Genomic DNA, 20,617 nt, shown 5'->3' with positions numbered 1-20,617 from the left:
ATTGTACGATTATTATAAATGACATGAAACTAAAAAAATAAAAAGAAGAAATTAATGTAATATTAGTAAAAATATCTTCACATCAATTAGTAATAATTCGTCCTATTTATTATCAAACTTGTTTCTATATAATCGCAAACATGTATAGTTGTTTCTAAATTATGATGACATATATTTGTTTCGTGATGAACGTTTCATTTAGACATATCGCCAATCGAGGAATTGATAAATGCTCATTCGTTACGAGGTCAATTTCAATTGTTGTTAACTCAGTTCAAGTTCATCCACTAAAAGTTCATCTTCAATTCATCAATTTCTCGCGATTGACTAGCGTTGATAGTACAGTCTTGCATTAGAATTCATTTAATCAAAAATTCATATGTTCATAATCTTTTAATTGTTAGAATTTTCGATACTTTTTATATACTTTCGACACATGTAATTGCATTATTAGTTACAATTTTGCAATTACATATATATATATATATATATATATATATATATATATATATATATTCTAAATTAAAATGATTTTTCAAAATAATGTTAATGTAACATATAAAATCAGTTAATAAAAACTTTCTAATTTATCTTTTTGTAATCAACTGATTTATGTTAAATATCTAGAGACTGTTAATTTTGCTTTTCAGAGGAATAGCCTTAACTTCTGTTTTATTTAAAAGGACAGCTGATCAAATCAAAAGAATAAAATAGCACGTTTACATATAATTACTTATTCACCGTAAAAACACATCTTTTAAAAGAAAATTGTATGTCGACATATTTTACATAAATTAGAAGGTAACAAAAATGCAGGAAAATTTTTATCATCTTGTATACTTTAAGATGTTTAAGTTTTAATTTCTTAAAATATACTGGAGTCGTGAATATATTTTTGTTCTATAAAACGTAATAAAACATGATAAATGTTTATCATATAAAATTGTTTTTTAAATAATTTTCTTTCTTGATTATAAAATTTTTTTGTTAATAATTCCAAATAAAAAAAAAGTGAAAGATCTAAATGTAAAGATCTATTGTAGAAAATTCATTATTTTACAATTATTGAAATGTTCTTATACAATTCTAATATGGTTTCTTTTTCTTAAAAAATACAATTGCTAACTTTTTACGATTAATCGATCGTGTAAAAGAAGCAAGATGTGCGGTGTCAAAGAGAAGATCACATTGTCGGTTCGATAATATTTACACGACTATCAATGTTTAACGTTATTGTCATCAAACGATTCGTATCCTGTGAATGTTTTACTCCTTTATTTTTCCATTCGAAATTTTATTTTTATAAAAAACCAAATAAAATAGAATAAAAATTAGAGAGAATAATAATTCTGTAAAAAACTAAAGTACATCAACAGTGACAACAGTATATTATATCTATTCATAATTAATATCTCATTATGTCGTCAAACATTAATAGTATTAGGTGTTGGAATTAATTCGTAGCGTTTTACAAGTGATGGGAAGTACTTTCATTAATGTATTTTTTAATGCTCATGTGAAATAAATAACATTCTTTCATTAAAAAACGCTACGAATTAATTCCAATACCTAATATTTAAATATTAACGCCAATTGTAACTAACTATTATTCGTATAATAACTCAAAACAAATCTTTCTACATTATTAAAATATTTATTCTTTTAGTGTAACTCCATTTCGTATAAAGCACACTGAAAAAAAATCTTAATTTCAAAGAAATATCTCTTCGCTCGTATTCAAAAACATTATTTCTTTAGATCAATGAAAATTTTTTTAAAAATATAATATCTTATTTCTTTGAAAGTACAATATTTTATTTTTTAAAAAATTTTCATTGATCCAAAGAAATAATTTTTTTGAATACGAGCAAAGAGATATTTCTTTGAAATTAAGATTTTTTTTCAGTGCATTATTAAATACAATAAACTTTATAAATATTCTGCAAATATCTCAACAATTGATATCATTAAAATTTGTGCCATTTACTGTATTGTATCATATAATCATTTAAAAAATGTGACAATGCCTGCATTTGTTTTGCGTGAAGCATAATTATATCACATTACTTTCAACATTCCTATATTATATTTCATGTATTATTCTATACAAATACTTGATTTTACACCTTGCAACAATTTACGTGTTACAAGCCACAGCAAATATTGTTTTGCAAGCGTGATAGTATTCTCTGTAAGTTTGCTGAATAAACCTGTTAGAGTAAATACATCGTGTTCGTTAAGTATTATAGACACGTTGGATAGGAGGTTTTACTATTAGTTCTCGATATTGCATGCTTCAAACATCGTTTCGATATTGCAAAGGAATTCTTCAGTAAATAAAACAAGTTGGTACTTTATTATAAGCGCAATTTAATACAAAGTGGAAATTATTATGTTATAAATTAAACAAATTGGACACAGAAAATAAGAAAAAGAATGTAGAATTAAAAAGCACAAAATATGTAATATAAAATAAAAACTGCAGAATGTAGAATACAGAATGTAGAATATAGAACACGGAATTAGAAATATTTTAAATATTTTAAATATAAAAAAACTAAAAATATAAATATTTCTTTTTGTTGATAGAAGCAGACTTACTTAATTAAGGGATCGGAAAAATGTAAAAAATTAATTTTATAAACCTCAGATTGTATAAACTACTATACATTCATTTTTTACGTGCAGTTACATTCATATATTAAGTAATAATTTTAATTATTAACAAAATTATTTAATTTTATTTATAAATTATTATTTTGCAAACAAAAAAATTGAATTAACATATAATTGATTACACTGAGAAAAAGAATCTGCATTAATTAAAATTCTGGATTGAAAATCAATAGATTATAGAATTTTTTGATTGACTCTATTATAATTCTAGTTGATATGTATAAAACAGAATTTTGATTGATATGATTAAAATTTTCTAATTTGTTAATTTTCAACCAAAATTTTTTTTCAATATATAAAATAAAGTCAAGATACATATAGCGAAATATATATCGAATTCATCGAGTAGTGTATGCGATATACACATTTACTATACGTAAGGGATTTCAAACATATATATACTTTTTTTATAGTACTTTCGCTACATCTGGGAATGTTTCCTTGGGGAGAACTGGCCCGGAATATAAGATAAAAATGGCTACGCGCGTGGTATGCAGCTGTTTTATTTTTTTTTTCTTTTTTTTCAGCGAATCCCTAGCGATACGAGTTCTCTGTTGCAACGCGTTCTCTATTGTGCAGGTTATGCTTTGGGCTTTCGGCTGAAAGCCTTTACTATGCAATTACCTACATGTCTTTTCAAGGTACGCATTCGGCCAGCTATCCTACAATGTTCTGTCAGAGCGCTGTTTTGACTGATAAAAAAAATTACATTTTAAAATCTTAATTTGGAATGAAGAAAAGAGATGTTTATATAAATTACTTTAAATAAAATAAAAATAAAATGAAAATAAAATAAAAATAAAATAAAAATAAAATGAAAATAAAAATTACTTAGCAATTTCACAAGTGATAAATATCTTGCATTATTACTTTAGCATTCCCTTACTACTATAATTAGTAATTTATTGATTCTCAATGCATCCTATTCTTGCAAAAAGCTTTGTTATAATTAAGTAATTATGATTTAATAATAATTTTTTTCGACCTGTCCAATTTCTAAACATCAAATTATTGTTTCTTTAATATAATTATTTCTAAAATTATTAGAAAAATGTAAGTCATATATGTAAATCATATATCTTTTAAGAGGTAAAACTGATAATTTAATTAATTTTACTTAAATGATTCAAATAAAAATATATAATCGTCTAATACAATCAAATAATAAATACGAAAAAAATAGATAAAGTTCATTGCAAGAAAACTATTAAAGAAAAATAAGAGGAATCGGTAGTTTATCAGGCAGCTGATCGATTATATTGGTCAAGGGAAGTTTCGATCGTAAGAGATCGCTAGAATTGACACGAAGTGGCGAGGGCTACTGGTATCGACAGGCCTCACCGATCAGTCGTCAGCGTCTATCATGGTTTCGAATCGAGTTCGGTGTTACATTCGCAAAATCTCCTTGGGAACACGGACCGGCGAGCTGTGAGAGTTTCATCAGCCGATGACATTATCATTTATGCAAGCAATTTTGATGCGGTACAATTAACACAATACAATGTAAATTCAAATTTGATTAAAATAAAACAAAAAATAACGTAAAACGTTATTTTGCAAAACTATTGCGACAATATTAGTAACATTTTTTCAATATTCAAAGCGGAACAATGGAGTTAATTTGTGAAATATTCCTGATTATTGAAAGCTTTTCAGTACGGTATTAAATTTTTGTAGTTACAAGTTTTTCCTTGAGTTTATTTAAGTTGTTGTCGCTGTTGAAACTTTTCTCTCTTCTTGAAGTTTGTATCGCTCTGCATTAAGATTCAATTTTTAACATAAAATTCTTAACATTGGAAACAAGTACTTTAAAATATTTCTGTTATACACTATATTAAACCGACAAATTAAATAATATAATAAATTTTTATCTTATAATTAATATTGTTATTGTTGTTTATAAAATTAATAATATTACTTCATGTTTTAGTTATATTTGCAGTTTATAGAAATATATTCGGTTCACAAAAAGTAAAAAAAAAAAAACATTCTGGAGTTCTATGTTTAATTCTCTATGGAAATAAAATAAAAGAATAAATTCAGAAAACAAAGAAGTTTACAAAAATTTAGGCAATGATTCACAAAGTTATGAGCTCTCTATATGTTTCAAGTTTGCGATTTTCTATGTGCGTTGTATTTTTCAGACAAAGTAATCTGTCTATATCTTGAATAACTATTTTAATTTTTTTTTACGTAATAAGTCATCTTCCATAAAGAATTGAAATTAAAAACAGCATTATTTTATTTGTATATCATAGAAATCTGGTTTGCTAAAAGAGAGAGAAAAATATAAAACTAATAACATATTCTCCTGTAACGCAGGAAGAACACACGAAGGAAGATGTGCCACTTTATTGCTATTCTGACAGCCTTACTCACGATTTGATATTTGTAATTCAAAGTTATGTAATATTTATTACACGTGAATTTGACGCGAATTGGAGAGCGAGTGGAAACGAGTTCTTGTAATGTGCGACGTGATATTTTCGGTATGGTAAAGCCATACGATGTTTACAGTCGTGCTATCTCGATATTTCAGAATTCTATGTTTTTCATTTGAAAATTTATAGCGAGTTTACACCGTTGCGTCGTTTTACATCAAAATCAAACTCGCGGAAAATCATTAAATGTAATACGATCGTTAAAGTACGTGCAGAAAGCAGCGAGGTGAAACTAGTAATTCGTTACGCCAATCGGATTTTCAGTGATCTTCTCATTAAATTCTCATTCAATTTCACTCATCTGTTGATTCATAAATAGCTCCCTAATAGCTTTATTTTACGAGCACGTGGGTGCTCTGCCTATAACTGTTGCTTCAAATTATAAAGTAATTTTATTTTCTATCTTTAATGTAATTACAGCGATATTACTAAGTTATCGATAAAAAATGTTCATCCTTAGTGGCATTATCAATATTAAAATAATACTATAATACTATAATAAAAGCCTAGCAGAATAATTTTTTTATCAGTAAATATCCCACATAATATATACATAATTAATTTTTATCTCGTTAAATAAAAATCTATAATAATATAGAATAATATCGTCAATACCCGGAATGTTATAACGGCACTATTAGCACTACCATCATCATTACGATTACTATCGTAAATGCCGTACAAGCACGGAAATAGAGACAAGTAATGAAAGGATTAAGTCGCGTATAAAACGCTTTATCCGTACAGAAGCATTCGCTTTGTGTTTGAATCGTAAAGCTTGCATTTAATGGAACTGCTGTTGCTACTGCTGCCGTTATGTTTCGACTTCACATATATACGCGCGAATGTGATCGCTTGGCGGCTTCCGGAATTACGTATTTTCACGTGGCAAGTGTGTACGATATGACGTACTGCGCTCGTAACCCGTTCGTAACAATCAGGACTTGTGTAAACGTACGCCGATATCCCGCTATTATTTCCGTGTACACGATTAATAATTGACCGAGCGGAGGATCAAAATAAACCATGCCGCTCGAGAATTTGGAACTTGGCTCCGATCTTCGAGTCATTTTATTACCTTGCGATGACAAAATTAGCAACAAGGAATGTGCGAAACTACGATGTTCCCTGAAAGTTTATATCATGCGCAAAGAGAAATAGAGATAGCTACAAATTTTTGTAGCTATATGTATAAGAAAAAAAACTTTGCATTCAGCTATTCCTAGATTTTTATCTAGCAAGATAAAAATTAATTGTTTAGATATGCATATATGTGGAATATCTATAGAATAAAAAAGATTATTCGATTATATAGATTTATATCATTTTATATATTAGGTGTTGGAATTAATTCGTAGCGTTTTTTAATGAAAGAATGTTATTTATTTCACATGAGCATTAAAAAATACATTAATGAAAGTACTTCCCATCACTTGTAAAACGCTACGAATTAATTCCAACACCTAATATATTTTTTATATGTAGATATGTAATATCAGAACAGTTTAAAATAATATAATATTAATTATAATTATTATAATTAAATAATATACATTAATTATAATTAATTTATGTATTAAAATTAAATATATCAAGTGCATCTATTATATTCTTTTTTGTGTGAGTGTATATTTTATATTACGTCGCTTTTTTTCTTTATAAATATGAATACAAATACACTGAGAGAAAAGTGTTTGGTATTTGTGACTATAATTGCATAGTAAAAAAATTATTAGGTGTTGGAATTAATTCGTAGCGTTTTTAATGAAAGAATGTTATTTATTTCACATGAGCATTAAAAAATACATTAATGAAAGTACTTCCCATCACTTGTAAAACGCTACGAATTAATTCCAACACCTAATAGATTAAAAGTTTCATTTTTACAATTATTTTATAATGTAAATTAGTAATAATAATTATATTTATATCTATTTAAAAAATATATAATTTGCACAAAAATTCATGACTATAAGTTATAATTAAATTATAGTAATTGCAACTATTTTTTTTCTCAGTATACTTACTTTCTAGAGACATGGAGCATGAAAAAGCTTTTATGCAAATTAAGTTTCAGGAAAAATTAATTAATATCGTTTCTATTATGATGGAAAAGTGAGATGTAACTTGATGACAAATAAAGAAACGTAATATACTTTTTTCTTCGTTAAAGATGCCTTTTATGCCAATATAATAGTGATGCTGGGAAATACTCGCTTGACGAGAGTAACACACGAGCTGAAGTGGTCTTATTTCCTCGAGAATTGCTATTATGAAGCTTGGAAGACGATACAGCGTAGTGATGTGATTATGAAATACGCGCAAGGAGACGGTGGGCTGGATTTCACATGTCGCAAAACATCGATGCGGCATAATACCGACTTGCAATCGCGAATACAGGTGTGCTTTAAATCCACGGAATTTACGCTCGCTCATTCGTTTCTCGGAATATCTCGTAAAACAAAAGAAAAAAGAAAAGAAGAGAGAAAATATACGGATCAAAGAGTCGCGAGAATTAAATGCAGTCCTATGTGGTATGTTTAAACGAATTCTCTTTGCTATTACATTTTTCTACGGTTTATGTAACGTATACTGATATTTGTATAAATTTATTTAAAAAACGAGTACTTATTAAAATGAACTTATAAAAACGAGAATTTATTAAAATGAATACGTTCGCGCAGTCTTGCACGCGGAATAGTGAAAGCGCATAAAATTATGCGAGAACGTTTTTGAGACGAGATACATTTTGCAAAGCACTTATAATTAAAAAGCGCTTCTTATGATAATGCATTAACATATTTAAATGTAATATAAAAATCGGCAAAAATTTTATCTGAGACCTAAAACAAATTTATTCATAATATTTACAGTGTATATTTATAAAATATTATATATATATATATATATATATATAATAATATTATAAAAAATTTGTTTTAAGTTTTGTTAAATAAAGCTATTGTCAATTTTGTTATTCTTAATGTTTGAAGTATCAAAATTTAATTTCGAATTAAAATTGTAGAAAAATTATTAAAATTACATAAATTTCTCTTGCAAAAAGAGTTTTTTCAATATTATATATTCATATTTATAATATTACTTAATAAAGTTACAGTTACCAGACTTCGCGTTTAGCGATAGAGAGCTCATACTATAAATGTAAGGATTTTATTAAAATGAAAACTAAATTCAACAAACAGTTTCTATAGTTTTTTAAACAGCTGGTTGAATATTTCATAATTGTGTAAATTTTGCGATGTTCGATAAATTGATTTCTATAAACTCTATAAATTTTCAGATAATTTCTAGAAATATCTAAAATGTTTTAACATATTTTTTATTTTTAATAAACAATTTTTTAAAATAAAGTTTTCAATTTTCATAAACATAATGTGAAGATTATAATTTTTTAATATTTGCATGTACCATCATATTTATATTTTCAAATCTCATTTATAATAAGGTAAGAGTGATGTATTTCGTATAAGCTGTCATATCATATAATAAAAGCACTTTTTCATTATAATTTCATATTTTCAAAAAATCACTTCCGTCACAACAATATAATATTTATTTATATTATATATCACGCAGCTTACTCTCGACTGTCATATAAGTTTATGAATATTATGACAATTATAATTTTACATGTATTATTTTATAAATAATTTTATTATTTTATCATTTTAGAAAATATTAGTATTAAAATTATGATTTGCGATATATTTTGGATAAATATAACTCTTTTTAAGCAAACTTGTTGAGTATTTGCGTATTATGATAATTCAATGATACACATATCTTTGTATTAAAATGTTGATACGCAACGACGCAACAATCCCCATCTATACTGATACACGACAATAATATGATACGCAGATATGTAACAAATCTATAGCTGCCTTTAAATGTTATAAATTCAAATTTAATACAGTAATCGATTATCTATATCTTCATATATACGTTAAAATATTATATTTCTGCTTTAAAATCTGATGACAAATTATTATTATTATTATTATTATTATTATTATTATATATTAGTGAATTTAAATAATTATGTAACAAAGTCCAATATCGCAAAACATACTGTAAATCATAATTTTAATATTTCAGTTGAATTTAACAAAATTACGAAAAACAATTATAAAAAGTAGACTTTTTTTAGCACTTCTGGAAAACCTTCTAATTCGTATAAAATTCTACGAAGTTTTTTAAAATTGTTCCAATTTCTAAAAAATTCTAGAATTTAAATAGACATTTTAAAAATTATACAAAAATTTTTCACTATGGGTATTTCTCTATAAAATTTAATAATATATAATCGCTTAAGTTATAATCTAATCTTGAAAGTAAATAATTATATTTATTACGTCAGAAAAACTATTTGTTACTTCCTGCAATTTTTCCTGTCACGAAACTTCTGGTAATTAGTTTCTTTTCTTTAAAAAAATTACCTTCTTCCTCCATGTTCACGGATGAGATTTCCTCAGGCTTGGCCTCAATCCAAATTGCTTTCCTCCTACGGGTCGAGTATCATCGATGGCACGACGTCGCTTTTCTGCACTTCACCTTCTTCGCGACATATTTATTCGTTGCGCATCGCACAACGTTCTCAAATCTCCAAAATTTACCATCCAGTAAAGCGATTCGATTTCGCGCTATTCGTCTCTGGGCACATTGAATCCGGACCAGATCACAGACGAATCCAATGCACGTGTGTAAATATTTACCCCCCGATGTCGAATCCAATTAAATTTTAAATGCGCGAATTTTCACAATTATCGCCGACAGGTGCGCAGCTCCGTTCGACGGTTTCATTATTAATTGTTTATTTGTTCTCAATCTATTTCCCTTTTATTTTTTTTCTTTGTAAGAAGGTTTGACAAAAAACATTCGCGGATATCAATGAGAAATGATATCGTTGGCCGCAGAGTTGAGCTTTTCTTTCACCGTAAATCAATCACGAATTAATTTTCAGTAGATTCAAGGATTAAAATCGTTACTGTAACTTAAATGCGATCGAAACTCGATTTACATATTATATGCGTATTATTTTTAGAGAAGAGACCTTTTGTTTAGATTCTCCAATCTGAAATTTTTCACAGACTTTCCATCCAACCGCTTTCGCAGCCGCGAAGCTTGCAACTGGTGGCCAAATTCCCACGTCGGGATCACTGAGACGCTTCCCTACAATCCCTTCGCGCTAACTCCGTTGTAAGCTGCGCGAAAGCTCGTGTCATTCGTGACGCTTTAATCCAAGCATAATCGTCGAGAAACTGTAATATCATTCATAATTTCGAGGCGTTTTTGCACGTTTGCTCATCTTTGACGTAATCCTTTTTATAATCGCCAAATTTAAAATTAATTTATAATTAATTATAATATGCACAGAAAAACTTCTGTATCGGGTTATAATAGTTTATTCTGAAACAAATTTAAACAATGATAAAATTTTACAATTATGTATTTTTTTTTTACAAAATCCTGAGGAAATTTTCATATTTCGTAATATTTTTGAGAATTTTTCATATTTTCAATTATAAAGATTTGATGAAAAATATCTATATATGTACGGTATCATTACATATTATTATTATTATTATTATTATTATTACATAACTATCATGACAAATGTACGAATGTGTTTTTTATTTTACGTACAAATTGTAATAAATAATTTGTTGTGATATTTATAAATTATAAATTGACATAAGTAAAATTAAAAAAAAAATCTAAAATGATTTTTTTATAAAAAACTTTTTAATAAATAATACATCTAAAAACATATACAAATTGAAAAATAGGACAAATATTTCCACTTGTAATACCTAGTGTTTGCAATCAAAATGTACACCGATTATATTTATCTATTAATCATCTGTGTCAGATAGTTATATGTCATCATTTTATTATTTTTCTCATTTTGCGATATAGTAATGATTTCGATTAGTAATGACTGAGTAAAAGCTTCGCTTTTCTTAGCGCCGAGACACTGCCGTGTCTCCAGATTATATATATATAACAATTTACATAATAATATTACAATAATAACTTCTCATAAGCATATTGAACCATAATATTTAAGCACATGGAATTTACATATTAAAATAATGAAAATTATAATTATAAAATCTTCTAATCTTTTTCTTACATTTTTTCTTATATATACAAAATCTATTAATTTATACTACTAAGTTATTATTAAAGTTATACTACTAAGCGATTTGATTTATTTTATTAGAGAAAGTAAAGACAGATGTTAATTTTTAAAAATAAAGAAAATATACTTTTATTATATCGATAAATGAATCACACCAGTGTTTATTTTGTACTTATGTATATTTTTTATTTTCAATATGTATCTGTGTTTAGTGTATTATTTATATAAGTGTTGATTATGTATATATATATATATAAAATATAAATTAAAGAAATTCCATTTCCCGCTCGATGCCAACAAATTTAAGTTGCTCCGTTGGTCCATATCTAAAAATTACCACTTATATAGTTCCACTTATATAGTTTCACTTATATAATTATTATACAATTGATGAATCAATTAATATTAAATATCTAATATTATATAATATACCTATAATCAAAAAATAATTCTTCACCAGGTTGTATTGCTCTCTTAGCAAAAATACCTATTCTGTGATCACCGTTCACCATCATTACTTTCGCATAACAATTAGGATTTATCGAATGATTGGCGAATCTTATTTTATTCCCTTTTCTTGTTGCATCAACGACAAAATCTAGAAAATATTCTCTAATTTATCTCATTTTTTATTTACTATGTTTATTACTCACATTGTACTTACCATTATTAAGATTGAAGAGAAAACTGCACATATATTTATCGTATACTTTTCCTCTTCTATCGGCTTCATCTTGACTAATAATTTCACCGCAGTACTCCGAAATAAATTCATTCTTCGCCGCTGACTCTTTCAGGAAAATTCCCCACCCTGCTACATCTGAAGGTGCCATTAAAAGATGCTTGTCTACAAATAACATTTTCTTATACTTTGTGTACATCTTTGTTGTTTTTAATAACATATTTGAAATTTTATTAATCTTACGAAGACCACGTTGCACGCTGACATTTTTACAAGATATTTTAGTGATATGGAATTGATCAGCGCCACACGTTTGACAAAGATCCGGGTCACATTCCCTTACGGCTAAATAACACGGGCATTGTTTCGTGTTGCACTGAGCCTTACATCTACAACCAGGAAATCGATTTTGGCACTCGCTGCTGCATTGACAGAATTTTTCGCAGAAATTTTGTGCCTGTATGCAAGGGCATGAATTATCGCATTGGCGACCGGGATGATCGCAAGGTGCGAAATTATGAACATGATTAGCACCTATCGAAAGAAATATAATTAGAGATCGAAAAAAACATAAACTTAACATTAAACTTAAATTTTTTTTAAATTAATTAATAAATATACCAGAATCTTTCTTAAGTTGTATCTTTCTGCAATGCATGGACCATAACCGATGCTTCTTTTTCTTTTTTCGCGGTGGCGTAAAGTCCTTCAGATTTTCTACAGCGGGAATATCCGAAGCCTCTTTTTGTGCAAATTCATAAACCTCCTGGCAAGTTTTCGTTAACATAATTTGTGCTAATGCACATGGATTGCCAGGGAAGGCTTTGTGAAGAGCTCGGAACAAGCTCTGTTCTGAACCTGTCCATGAGAATTCACTTTCAGTCTTAATTCGTTTACCAATTCCTAATAACGTGAAGGGCGCCTGATTTTCAGGTTGTGCTTGATCCTCCATCATTTCTTCAGATTTGGAGTTATTTTTATTAACGTTTTGTTTAAAGTCTAATTTGAAAAAAAAATAAAACTTCTTAGAATTTCATTAAATTTAAAACATACACACATATACACATGTAATCTAATTATAATAGATTAATGAATTATATATTAACCTTGACAACTGCCTCCTTGACCGTACTTATTGCTATCGTTACTATCCTCGCTGCTCGCTTCGTTTCCAGAATCGACGCTTGCTTGTTTTCGTACCTTCCTAGGACCACCGCGTTTTTCATCACCTTCCTCTTCTTTTATATCCGCCGCCTGTGCCGCCAGCTTTTCCTTCATCCCCTCCTACATAAAAAGTTATATCAAATCTGACTTTGAGGATAACATTCATTAAAATATAGCATAATAACGTACCAAATGCATGTAACATTCAGTCCCGCATGGCTCCGGAAACGGTTTCAAATCGGGTCCTTTTCGTTTCAGCAAATTCGGACCTGGATGGCAAACTTGAAGACCTACAAGCAACATCATAAACTCACTATGTACTCTTGTCGGCTAATTCGGCATAGTGAATGGAGAAAAATTAGTAGACAACAGCGATGAACGATGAATGAAATATGATTGCAGATGAGCCCTTGAGGATGTCTCTGTGCTAAACAAAAAAAAGCTTCCGATCGATAATGCATTAGTTTGTATGCAATATTGTTCTTTACCTTGCGGCGAGGTCCCCCTGGCTGCTACGATAAATCAGGAATCACAAATTATTGTAATTAATAAACTTTCAATTTAGAACACTTAAAATATTATACAATACTTTAGTAAGTTGTATTTCAGCGAAGTATTTTTATATCATTGATTCTACTTTATCTCTAAAAGTAATATCCTATATTATTTAGTAAATAAATAATCAGTATTAAAGATAATATTACTTTTGCGATCTACTTCACAAAATACAACTTAAATAATCATTAAATAGATCGTTTCACTGCAGTATACTCACGATGTAAGAAGCAGTCGTACTTGAAGCATCTCCTGCAGAACAAAGTATGAAAAGAATGCATCGTTTGTTCTCTAGGTACACTTCTTGCATTTATACCATCTATATTAGGCGTACACTCTGGCGGTAAAACATTCGGATCGAATCTTTCTGTCAATTCAATATATTTTTCTTTTAATTCTTCAGGTCTTCCTTTATCAGGGAACATGCTCGATATTGCCTGAAAATAATTATAAAGCAATTATGTTATAGGATTATACTATTTAATATTGTATTACGATATTTATATAATTTCCTTACATTAAATATATGCATTGACGGAAATGGAGTAGCAGCAGTCCTCCCACTTTCAGTTTTATCTATCTTTATTTCAACCTTTATTTCATCTTTCTTGTCGTTTTCTTTTTGATTTTCTTTTTCTTTTAAGGATTCCTTTCCTTTCTTTACCTGTTCCTTGTCCTTATCTTCTCTCTCATAATTTGCTAGAGCATTCACTAGATCGACAAAAATGGAATCATCCATAAAACCAGATTCTCTGTCACCATGGACCTGCAACAAAATTAGTGACAACAAAATTCTTCTTTCCAGTTCATTATATGAGACTTTCAATAAGAAACACAGTTAACATAGTATAACATAATGAACCATTATATTTTTGTTGTGTTATCATCAATATTAAACAAAAATGAAGAAATGATTCAGTGTCAGAGCTATGGTACACAGAAAAATTTAAGCAGTAAGACATAAGCAATAAGGAAATCAACATGTTGGATTTAATATACAATCTCTATTGTGATTGATCGCGTTCAGCAGACTCAACTGTTGTGAAGCAGATCCGTGAGCACTCGCTGCTATTGGTGTACTCTTTTAGATCCAATAGCAGCGAACGCTCACAGATCTGCTCCGCAACAGTTGAATCTGCTAAATGCGACCATTGACTAATTCACTTATTGTTTATTCACTTCAGTTTTTTGTGTGCTATGACCCTAACACTGTATCATGTTTTAATTATTCTCCATACCTTTCCATCATAATTTTTTATAAGCTCCTCGATAAAGGTACCATCCTGATCCAAAATCTCATCGCCCATATAAGGAATGTTATGCAAAACGGTTTCATCTTCCACCATAAAGTTCTGTTGAATGGGAGCCCATGTATACATGGTTGGTATAGGAGTCACTGCATTAATTATTTTTACAGGACAACTTTGCACATCTCCATCGGGACTAGTAATTTCAGCTTTCTTCATACAAGAAAGATGAGGTGGAATGTCTTGCATTGCCAGCCACGTTGGCTTTCCATCTGTCCAACGCTTTTGTTCAGCAATAAGAAGCTCTATTCAACAAAGAATCATAAATAATTAATGTAATACAAAGTTGTTATGCTAATATTGACAAATAGCTATAATAATTATTTTATAATTTGTGCTTAGATAACAACAAGAACAGAAAAAAGTCGAAGGACCAAAAGGACAATGAGATAGAAGGAACCGTGAGAAAGACAGTAAAGAATGACTAAAAATTGAAAACTGTATGGAGAATAGGAATTTAGCCGTAAATAAATACAAATAAAAATTAGAAGTTAATAAAAATAAAGAAAAAAAATTAATACTGTATATGAAAAAGAAAATCCGAAATAAAAAGATGTGGGGAAGAGACAGAAGTATAAACTGAAAAAGATCCGATAAAAATAATATTGTATTTTCTTTCCGATCTATATATATATATATTCCCCCTCCCTATGTTCCTCTACCTATTCCCTCTCTTTTTAGTCTCTTCTCACTATTTTCAACTTTACCTTCCTTCTCTGAAAGTCAATTTTAAATTTATTTTGTCTCATTTCAAAGAAAAGCGACATTGATCTTTCTCTCATCGCATCTATTATGCCTGATATATATTTTAATCATTTTTAATTGAACTCTCAACTACAATCATGAAAGGTATTCTTTATTATTTAATTGGTATTTAACTGGTATTTAATTATTTTAATTCAATATAATAGATAGATGTACACATTATTTTAACTTTCACTAATATTAGTATTGTATTATTTAATAATATATTATATTATTTCTGTCGTCCTTATATAATTTTACATTATTATATTTATAAATATAATTTATTATATTCCATTCTAGACACCAGTTTATAATACACTGACATTCTTTTACTACACATTTTAACCAACAAGACAAAGATTCATTTTAATTATTGATACCAACGGTTATATAGTTAGACAATGAGAAGTAATTTTTTTTTCTTAGATCGACTATATGTTATTTTTTTCTAACAAATTTTATAAACATTGAAAATGATCCGATCATGATCGAAACGTTTATTAGCCGGCATGTTTTATTAAAGTTCATAATAATTAAATAAGACTTTATACTTATTTACCAATCTTTCTATATATTATATTTCTGGCTCGTAGCCCTTTTCTTTTAACTCATTTTTAAATTTTTGAGCCATAATACCATAATAATAATAATATTGTAGTTGAAATTAATAAGTTAGGATTTAGATTTAAAAATAGAACAGCATAAAAAGAATGGAAGAATGAACCACATTCTCTTCTTGGCTTTGTAATGCTGAAGGAAAGATTCTATTACTTTTCTATTTTATTACTTTTTGACATTGCAAACGCAAATACTTGCCTGTCATGACTTTGCGATTCTGGTTCCACGCGATCTTGACTTCGTCCGCTCGTTTATAGCGTTTCATTTGCCGCAATCGCATGTATTCCGATTTTACCCTCTTCCTCCATTCCGCTGTAACTTTGGCTTTCGACATAGTAACATAAATGCACAATTTTCGAGTAAAACTAATAAATGCTATGATACATATTGCTGTATATCTTCTTTTTCTTTTACGGCACGTGATCTCCGAAAACAGGTTCGATACGGTAAATATATTATTGCTATGTGTACGCCAAACAACATAAATTGACAAAAATCGCCATTTGGTTTACAAAGTGAACGTGAAGGCTAGCGAAGACGAAACTAGAAACAGCTGGCGCCACTATTCAAGTGTAGATGCGCCGCATCGTTGCGCAACATCGGTACGTAAATAACGTTATCTTATTGGTCATGAAGACTGCCCTCTTCACGCAAGTTGTTGACTCTCTTTGGTTTCAGTCTTTCGTGATCGTTTGTCCGCGAATACGAGGAAAGCTAGTGTTTTCCCGTTTTCCGGTCGTTGCGTTATCAAGTACATTAAGTTTAGGTTAAGTTATGTTAAATTTCATTCTTTGACGTGTGAACATTAGTAAATGAGTCCGATTGAAATTTGTTAAAGTATATATTCGCGTATATGATTCAAGAGACGTATTGCCTTATTGTAAATCTCACAAAATCCGTAACACCTTTCTTTCGAACAACAAACGCAACACAAACGGAGAAAAAGTCTTAGTTGAAACAGTTGAATTGATTATTTCGTGAGATTATATGAGTGTTCAAGTAACTGCATTTTTACTCGAAGCATCAACAAAGTACTATCAATGATGACCGACGTTTTATAAAAGTTTACTTCACTGCCAAAATTTGAACGGTTAGTTTATGATACAATATTAATTTTATGATTTATTATATTTTGTTTGATGTTTTTAATTACATATAATTTAGATATATTACATGATAATATTCGATTTTTTATTTAAATGCAGCACTTCTATTGTTATTATTCGTGTTTGATTATGTTTATTTATGCAGATGATAAAACAATATGGAAGAAAATGTAGTTTCAGCAATGTGTATGTGGTATTATTGTGTAATATATATATTGTGTGTATATATATATATATATATATATATATATATATATATATATATACTTATTAACGCATCAAATAAAAAAGATCATAAATTTAATTATTACCTTACAAGTTTATTACTAAAATATTTATATCGATGGTGGAAACAGTTGATAAAATTCAGTTATTCCTGAGCTCACTTGATGAAAATTTACTCAGGCAATTTTTGACAGAACATTATTGATACTTGAAAGAAAGGAAAAACAAGTGTTGGATTACGTATATATATATTTAGATAAAATATTTTAAAGAAGTAACGAAGCAATATATTTTTTTTTAATAAGGTATTATAATAATGTACTTTAAAAAATTTTTTTTTATTTTTACTTTATTACATTATTTAAAAAATTTTCTTTAAATTATTCCAAAAATTTTTTTAATTTATTATACAAAAAATAAACATTTCCATATGTCAATTGATAATTAAGTGAATTTATTTCAATGTACATATATATATATATATATATATATATATATACATGCACATATGTCTATATTATAAAAAAGTATATTTTTTTCTAACTAAATAATGTATAAATAATTTTATTATTTTTACATTGTTAGAAAAATCATGATAGATGTAGTTAAATCATTTTAATGAACACAGTTGTGTAACACAGATTATACTTTTTATCATTATATACCTACACTATTGTGCCAGAAAAGATATATGAATATAAATTATTTATCATTGTACATACATGTATATCTTTCTATTATTCTTAAAACTAAAAATATGCCAAATAATAGTGAGAATTATTTTTTTTCTTTTTACTCTAAAATAAGTTATTTTTATTTTTTTTACATGAATTATATTGATTTTTTTCTAATATAGTTTGAATATAATATAATATATATAATATAGTTTAAATATATGTAATAAAAAATTTATATCCATGTATAAAATTTACATTATTTTTATTAAAAAAGAATATTTCTAGATTACTTAACAAATTTGTAAAACTGAAAATTATTTCTCCATAGAAAGTTTTTTTATATGAAAAGTCAATATTTATGTGAACAAAAATAACTTATTTTACAATAAAATGAAAATAGTTTTTCTCGCTACTATTTGAAATATTTTAAGTTTCACAGATAATTCTATTTACAACTGATTTTATGCCTAATATTATTAGTTTTCGAAATAACGTCATTGATTATCCTCGAGATTAGAATATATATGCGATCTAATTTTGTTATCAAGTCGCGGATTGCGTAATATATCTGACGAACATAAGTGCTTCTTCGAAGAAACGTTCACCAATTGGTGAAAATAGAGTGACATAGAAGTGGCTCAATGGTAAATGTAGGAGCGCGTCAAATTTTCAGACTATATTCCACGAAGTAGACGTCACCGCTATGCGGTGCCGTCGTTATCGTCTGCCGCACTGATCCTTGCCAAAAATGTTTTTCTAAGAACTCCTATTTCAACATACAGAGCAGAAATCTTTCCATTGGTGTACAATCCTATATATTAAATTTAACGATTAAAAATATATAATATATACATTTTTATTGACATTAACTAGTTCAATTCATGAGAATATTATGTATAGATTAGCCGTTATATTGATGGTTTTTTCCTGAGGAAACGATTCTATACAAACAAAATAAAATAAAATAAAATTTTTTTCTTTTTGAGAATATTGAATATAGAAATTAAGAAATTTATCTTGATAAATCTTATTCTTCTTTTTTTTTTTATAAAAAAACGATGGTTGGCAGCAATCGAAAATAAAAGTGGATTTAATATACTACAGCATAAAAATTTTATTTTTTAAATGCTTATGTTTTATGATCGTTGATAATTTACAAAAAAATATGTATACAATATTTTTTGTAAATTATAATCATACAAATGTACAAATAATATAATAATTTTGCTATTTATATTATTATTTATTACGCTATTAACTTATAATATTAATTAATATTCGTTATTTATTTCAGACTGGACTGCTATGTTGATTGCAGTGATTCGGTTGCAAGCGTATGAACATGATGTTGAGAATGGTGTGTCCAAAATGTCGTCATCATTTTCCTGTATTGGGATGCTGTTTAAAATGGAATGATGAAACTAATCAAAAGGAAATGAAGGAAAAGGAGGAAGAAGAAAAGAAGAAAAAGGAGAAGGAAAAGGAAAAGACCGCAGAAGAAAAGGAGAAAGAAGAGGTGAGAAAGGAAGAAGAGGATGAAGAAGAGGGTGAAGAAGAGGAAGAAGATGAAAAAGAAGAAGAAGAAGAGGAAGAAGAGGAGGAGGAAGAGAAAGAAGAGAAAAAAGAAGAGAAGATGGCTGCTAATACTGTCTGTTCAAAGACGGCAACCTATTATGTTAGTAGTCTCCCAGTGTCCCATGACTGCACCAGCGACAGCAGTTGTTTTATAAATCCATCTACAAAGATTCAGGAAACCATCTTTCAATCACATGCAGTCAACTGCGGCTCCAATGTCGAAATTACTGATTCTGATACACTGGAACTCTTCTATGACATACAGACGTCGATGAAACATAATCACCATCCACTGTTAACATCGCCAATATATCAATCGAATGATCAAGATCCCTTTATTACAGTGACAGAAAATCTTAACTATGAGATGGCACCTTCGGAGCAATATGTCGCATCTACGTGCGAGCTCACTGGCGGCAGCGTCACGATTGCTACACCTGATATACAGTCAGGTGGTTGTCTAATACAACATACAGAACCCGAAATTCTGGTACAAACTTCGCAAATCAAAATTGAACCAAAGCTTACTGGCGGCGGTTGTCTTGTGCAGAAGAAATTGACCGAGGAAGATGAACGATTGGCAATATACAAATGTACAAAAAACTTCGCAGCCGTTAATAATCGGACATTTGTTACACCTCCCAACGGTTATTCAGAATTGCCTACGAACATAAGGGT

The 20,617-nt window shown here is 28.3% G+C and overlaps 3 protein-coding genes and 1 long non-coding RNA gene across 7 annotated transcripts in view; 2 read left to right on the top strand and 2 right to left on the bottom strand.

Annotated features, from left to right (window-relative positions):
* Positions 1 to 10,299, bottom strand: part of Adcy2 (adenylate cyclase type 2 Ac76E) — a 42,359-nt gene extending 32,060 nt beyond the window's left edge. The window contains exon 1 of one of the 2 annotated variants that reach the window (XM_011051843.2): positions 9,578 to 10,299. In XM_011051843.2, coding sequence (XP_011050145.1) covers positions 9,578 to 9,590 — 13 coding nt within the window. In that variant the 5' untranslated portion in view covers positions 9,591 to 10,299. The remainder of the gene's footprint in view (positions 1 to 9,577) is intronic. The other variant, XM_087403264.1, reaches the window with a different exon arrangement.
* A 1,144-nt stretch (positions 10,300 to 11,443) lies between these two features.
* E(z) (histone-lysine N-methyltransferase E(z)) lies at positions 11,444 to 16,916 on the bottom strand. Of its 3 annotated transcripts, none has more exons than XM_011051839.2 (12): positions 16,555 to 16,916; positions 14,923 to 15,236; positions 14,202 to 14,450; positions 13,905 to 14,121; positions 13,618 to 13,641; positions 13,319 to 13,419; positions 13,072 to 13,249; positions 12,587 to 12,964; positions 12,209 to 12,499; positions 11,948 to 12,130; positions 11,716 to 11,881; positions 11,444 to 11,609 (listed from the first exon to the last, which is right to left on the bottom strand). In XM_011051839.2, the coding sequence occupies exons 1-12, from the start codon at positions 16,688 to 16,690 to the stop codon at positions 11,549 to 11,551; spliced, it is 2,298 nt and encodes a 765-aa protein (XP_011050141.1). In that variant the 5' UTR covers positions 16,691 to 16,916; the 3' UTR covers positions 11,444 to 11,548. The 3 variants fall into 3 exon arrangements, with proteins under 3 accessions (XP_011050141.1, XP_011050142.1, XP_011050143.1); XM_011051840.2 differs by having other exon boundaries at positions 13,618 to 13,638; XM_011051841.2 differs by lacking the exon at positions 13,618 to 13,641.
* Positions 15,186 to 15,475, top strand: LOC147910565 (uncharacterized). Its single transcript, XR_015544189.1, has 2 exons — positions 15,186 to 15,266; positions 15,334 to 15,475. It is a non-coding gene; the product is annotated as an uncharacterized LOC147910565 (long non-coding RNA).
* Positions 16,917 to 17,013: 97 nt separating the features above from the next.
* LOC105143637 (Suppressor of cytokine signaling 2) overlaps positions 17,014 to 20,617 on the top strand; it is a 5,456-nt gene continuing 1,852 nt past the window's right edge. Inside the window, exons 1-2 of the mRNA XM_011052088.2 lie at positions 17,014 to 17,446; positions 19,659 to 20,617. The exon at positions 19,659 to 20,617 is cut by the window's right edge and continues 1,852 nt beyond it. Coding sequence (XP_011050390.1) covers positions 19,701 to 20,617 — 917 coding nt within the window. The 5' untranslated portion in view covers positions 17,014 to 17,446; positions 19,659 to 19,700. The remainder of the gene's footprint in view (positions 17,447 to 19,658) is intronic.

The sequence above is a fragment of the Acromyrmex echinatior genome, chromosome 2 (assembly GCF_024713525.1).
Source record: "Acromyrmex echinatior isolate Ae372 chromosome 2, ASM2471352v2, whole genome shotgun sequence".
In the NCBI taxonomy this organism is placed as follows: Eukaryota; Metazoa; Arthropoda; class Insecta; order Hymenoptera; family Formicidae; genus Acromyrmex; species Acromyrmex echinatior.
The sequence above is the reverse complement of the archived record's forward strand: the minus strand, read 5'-3'. Positions and strand labels throughout refer to the sequence as shown.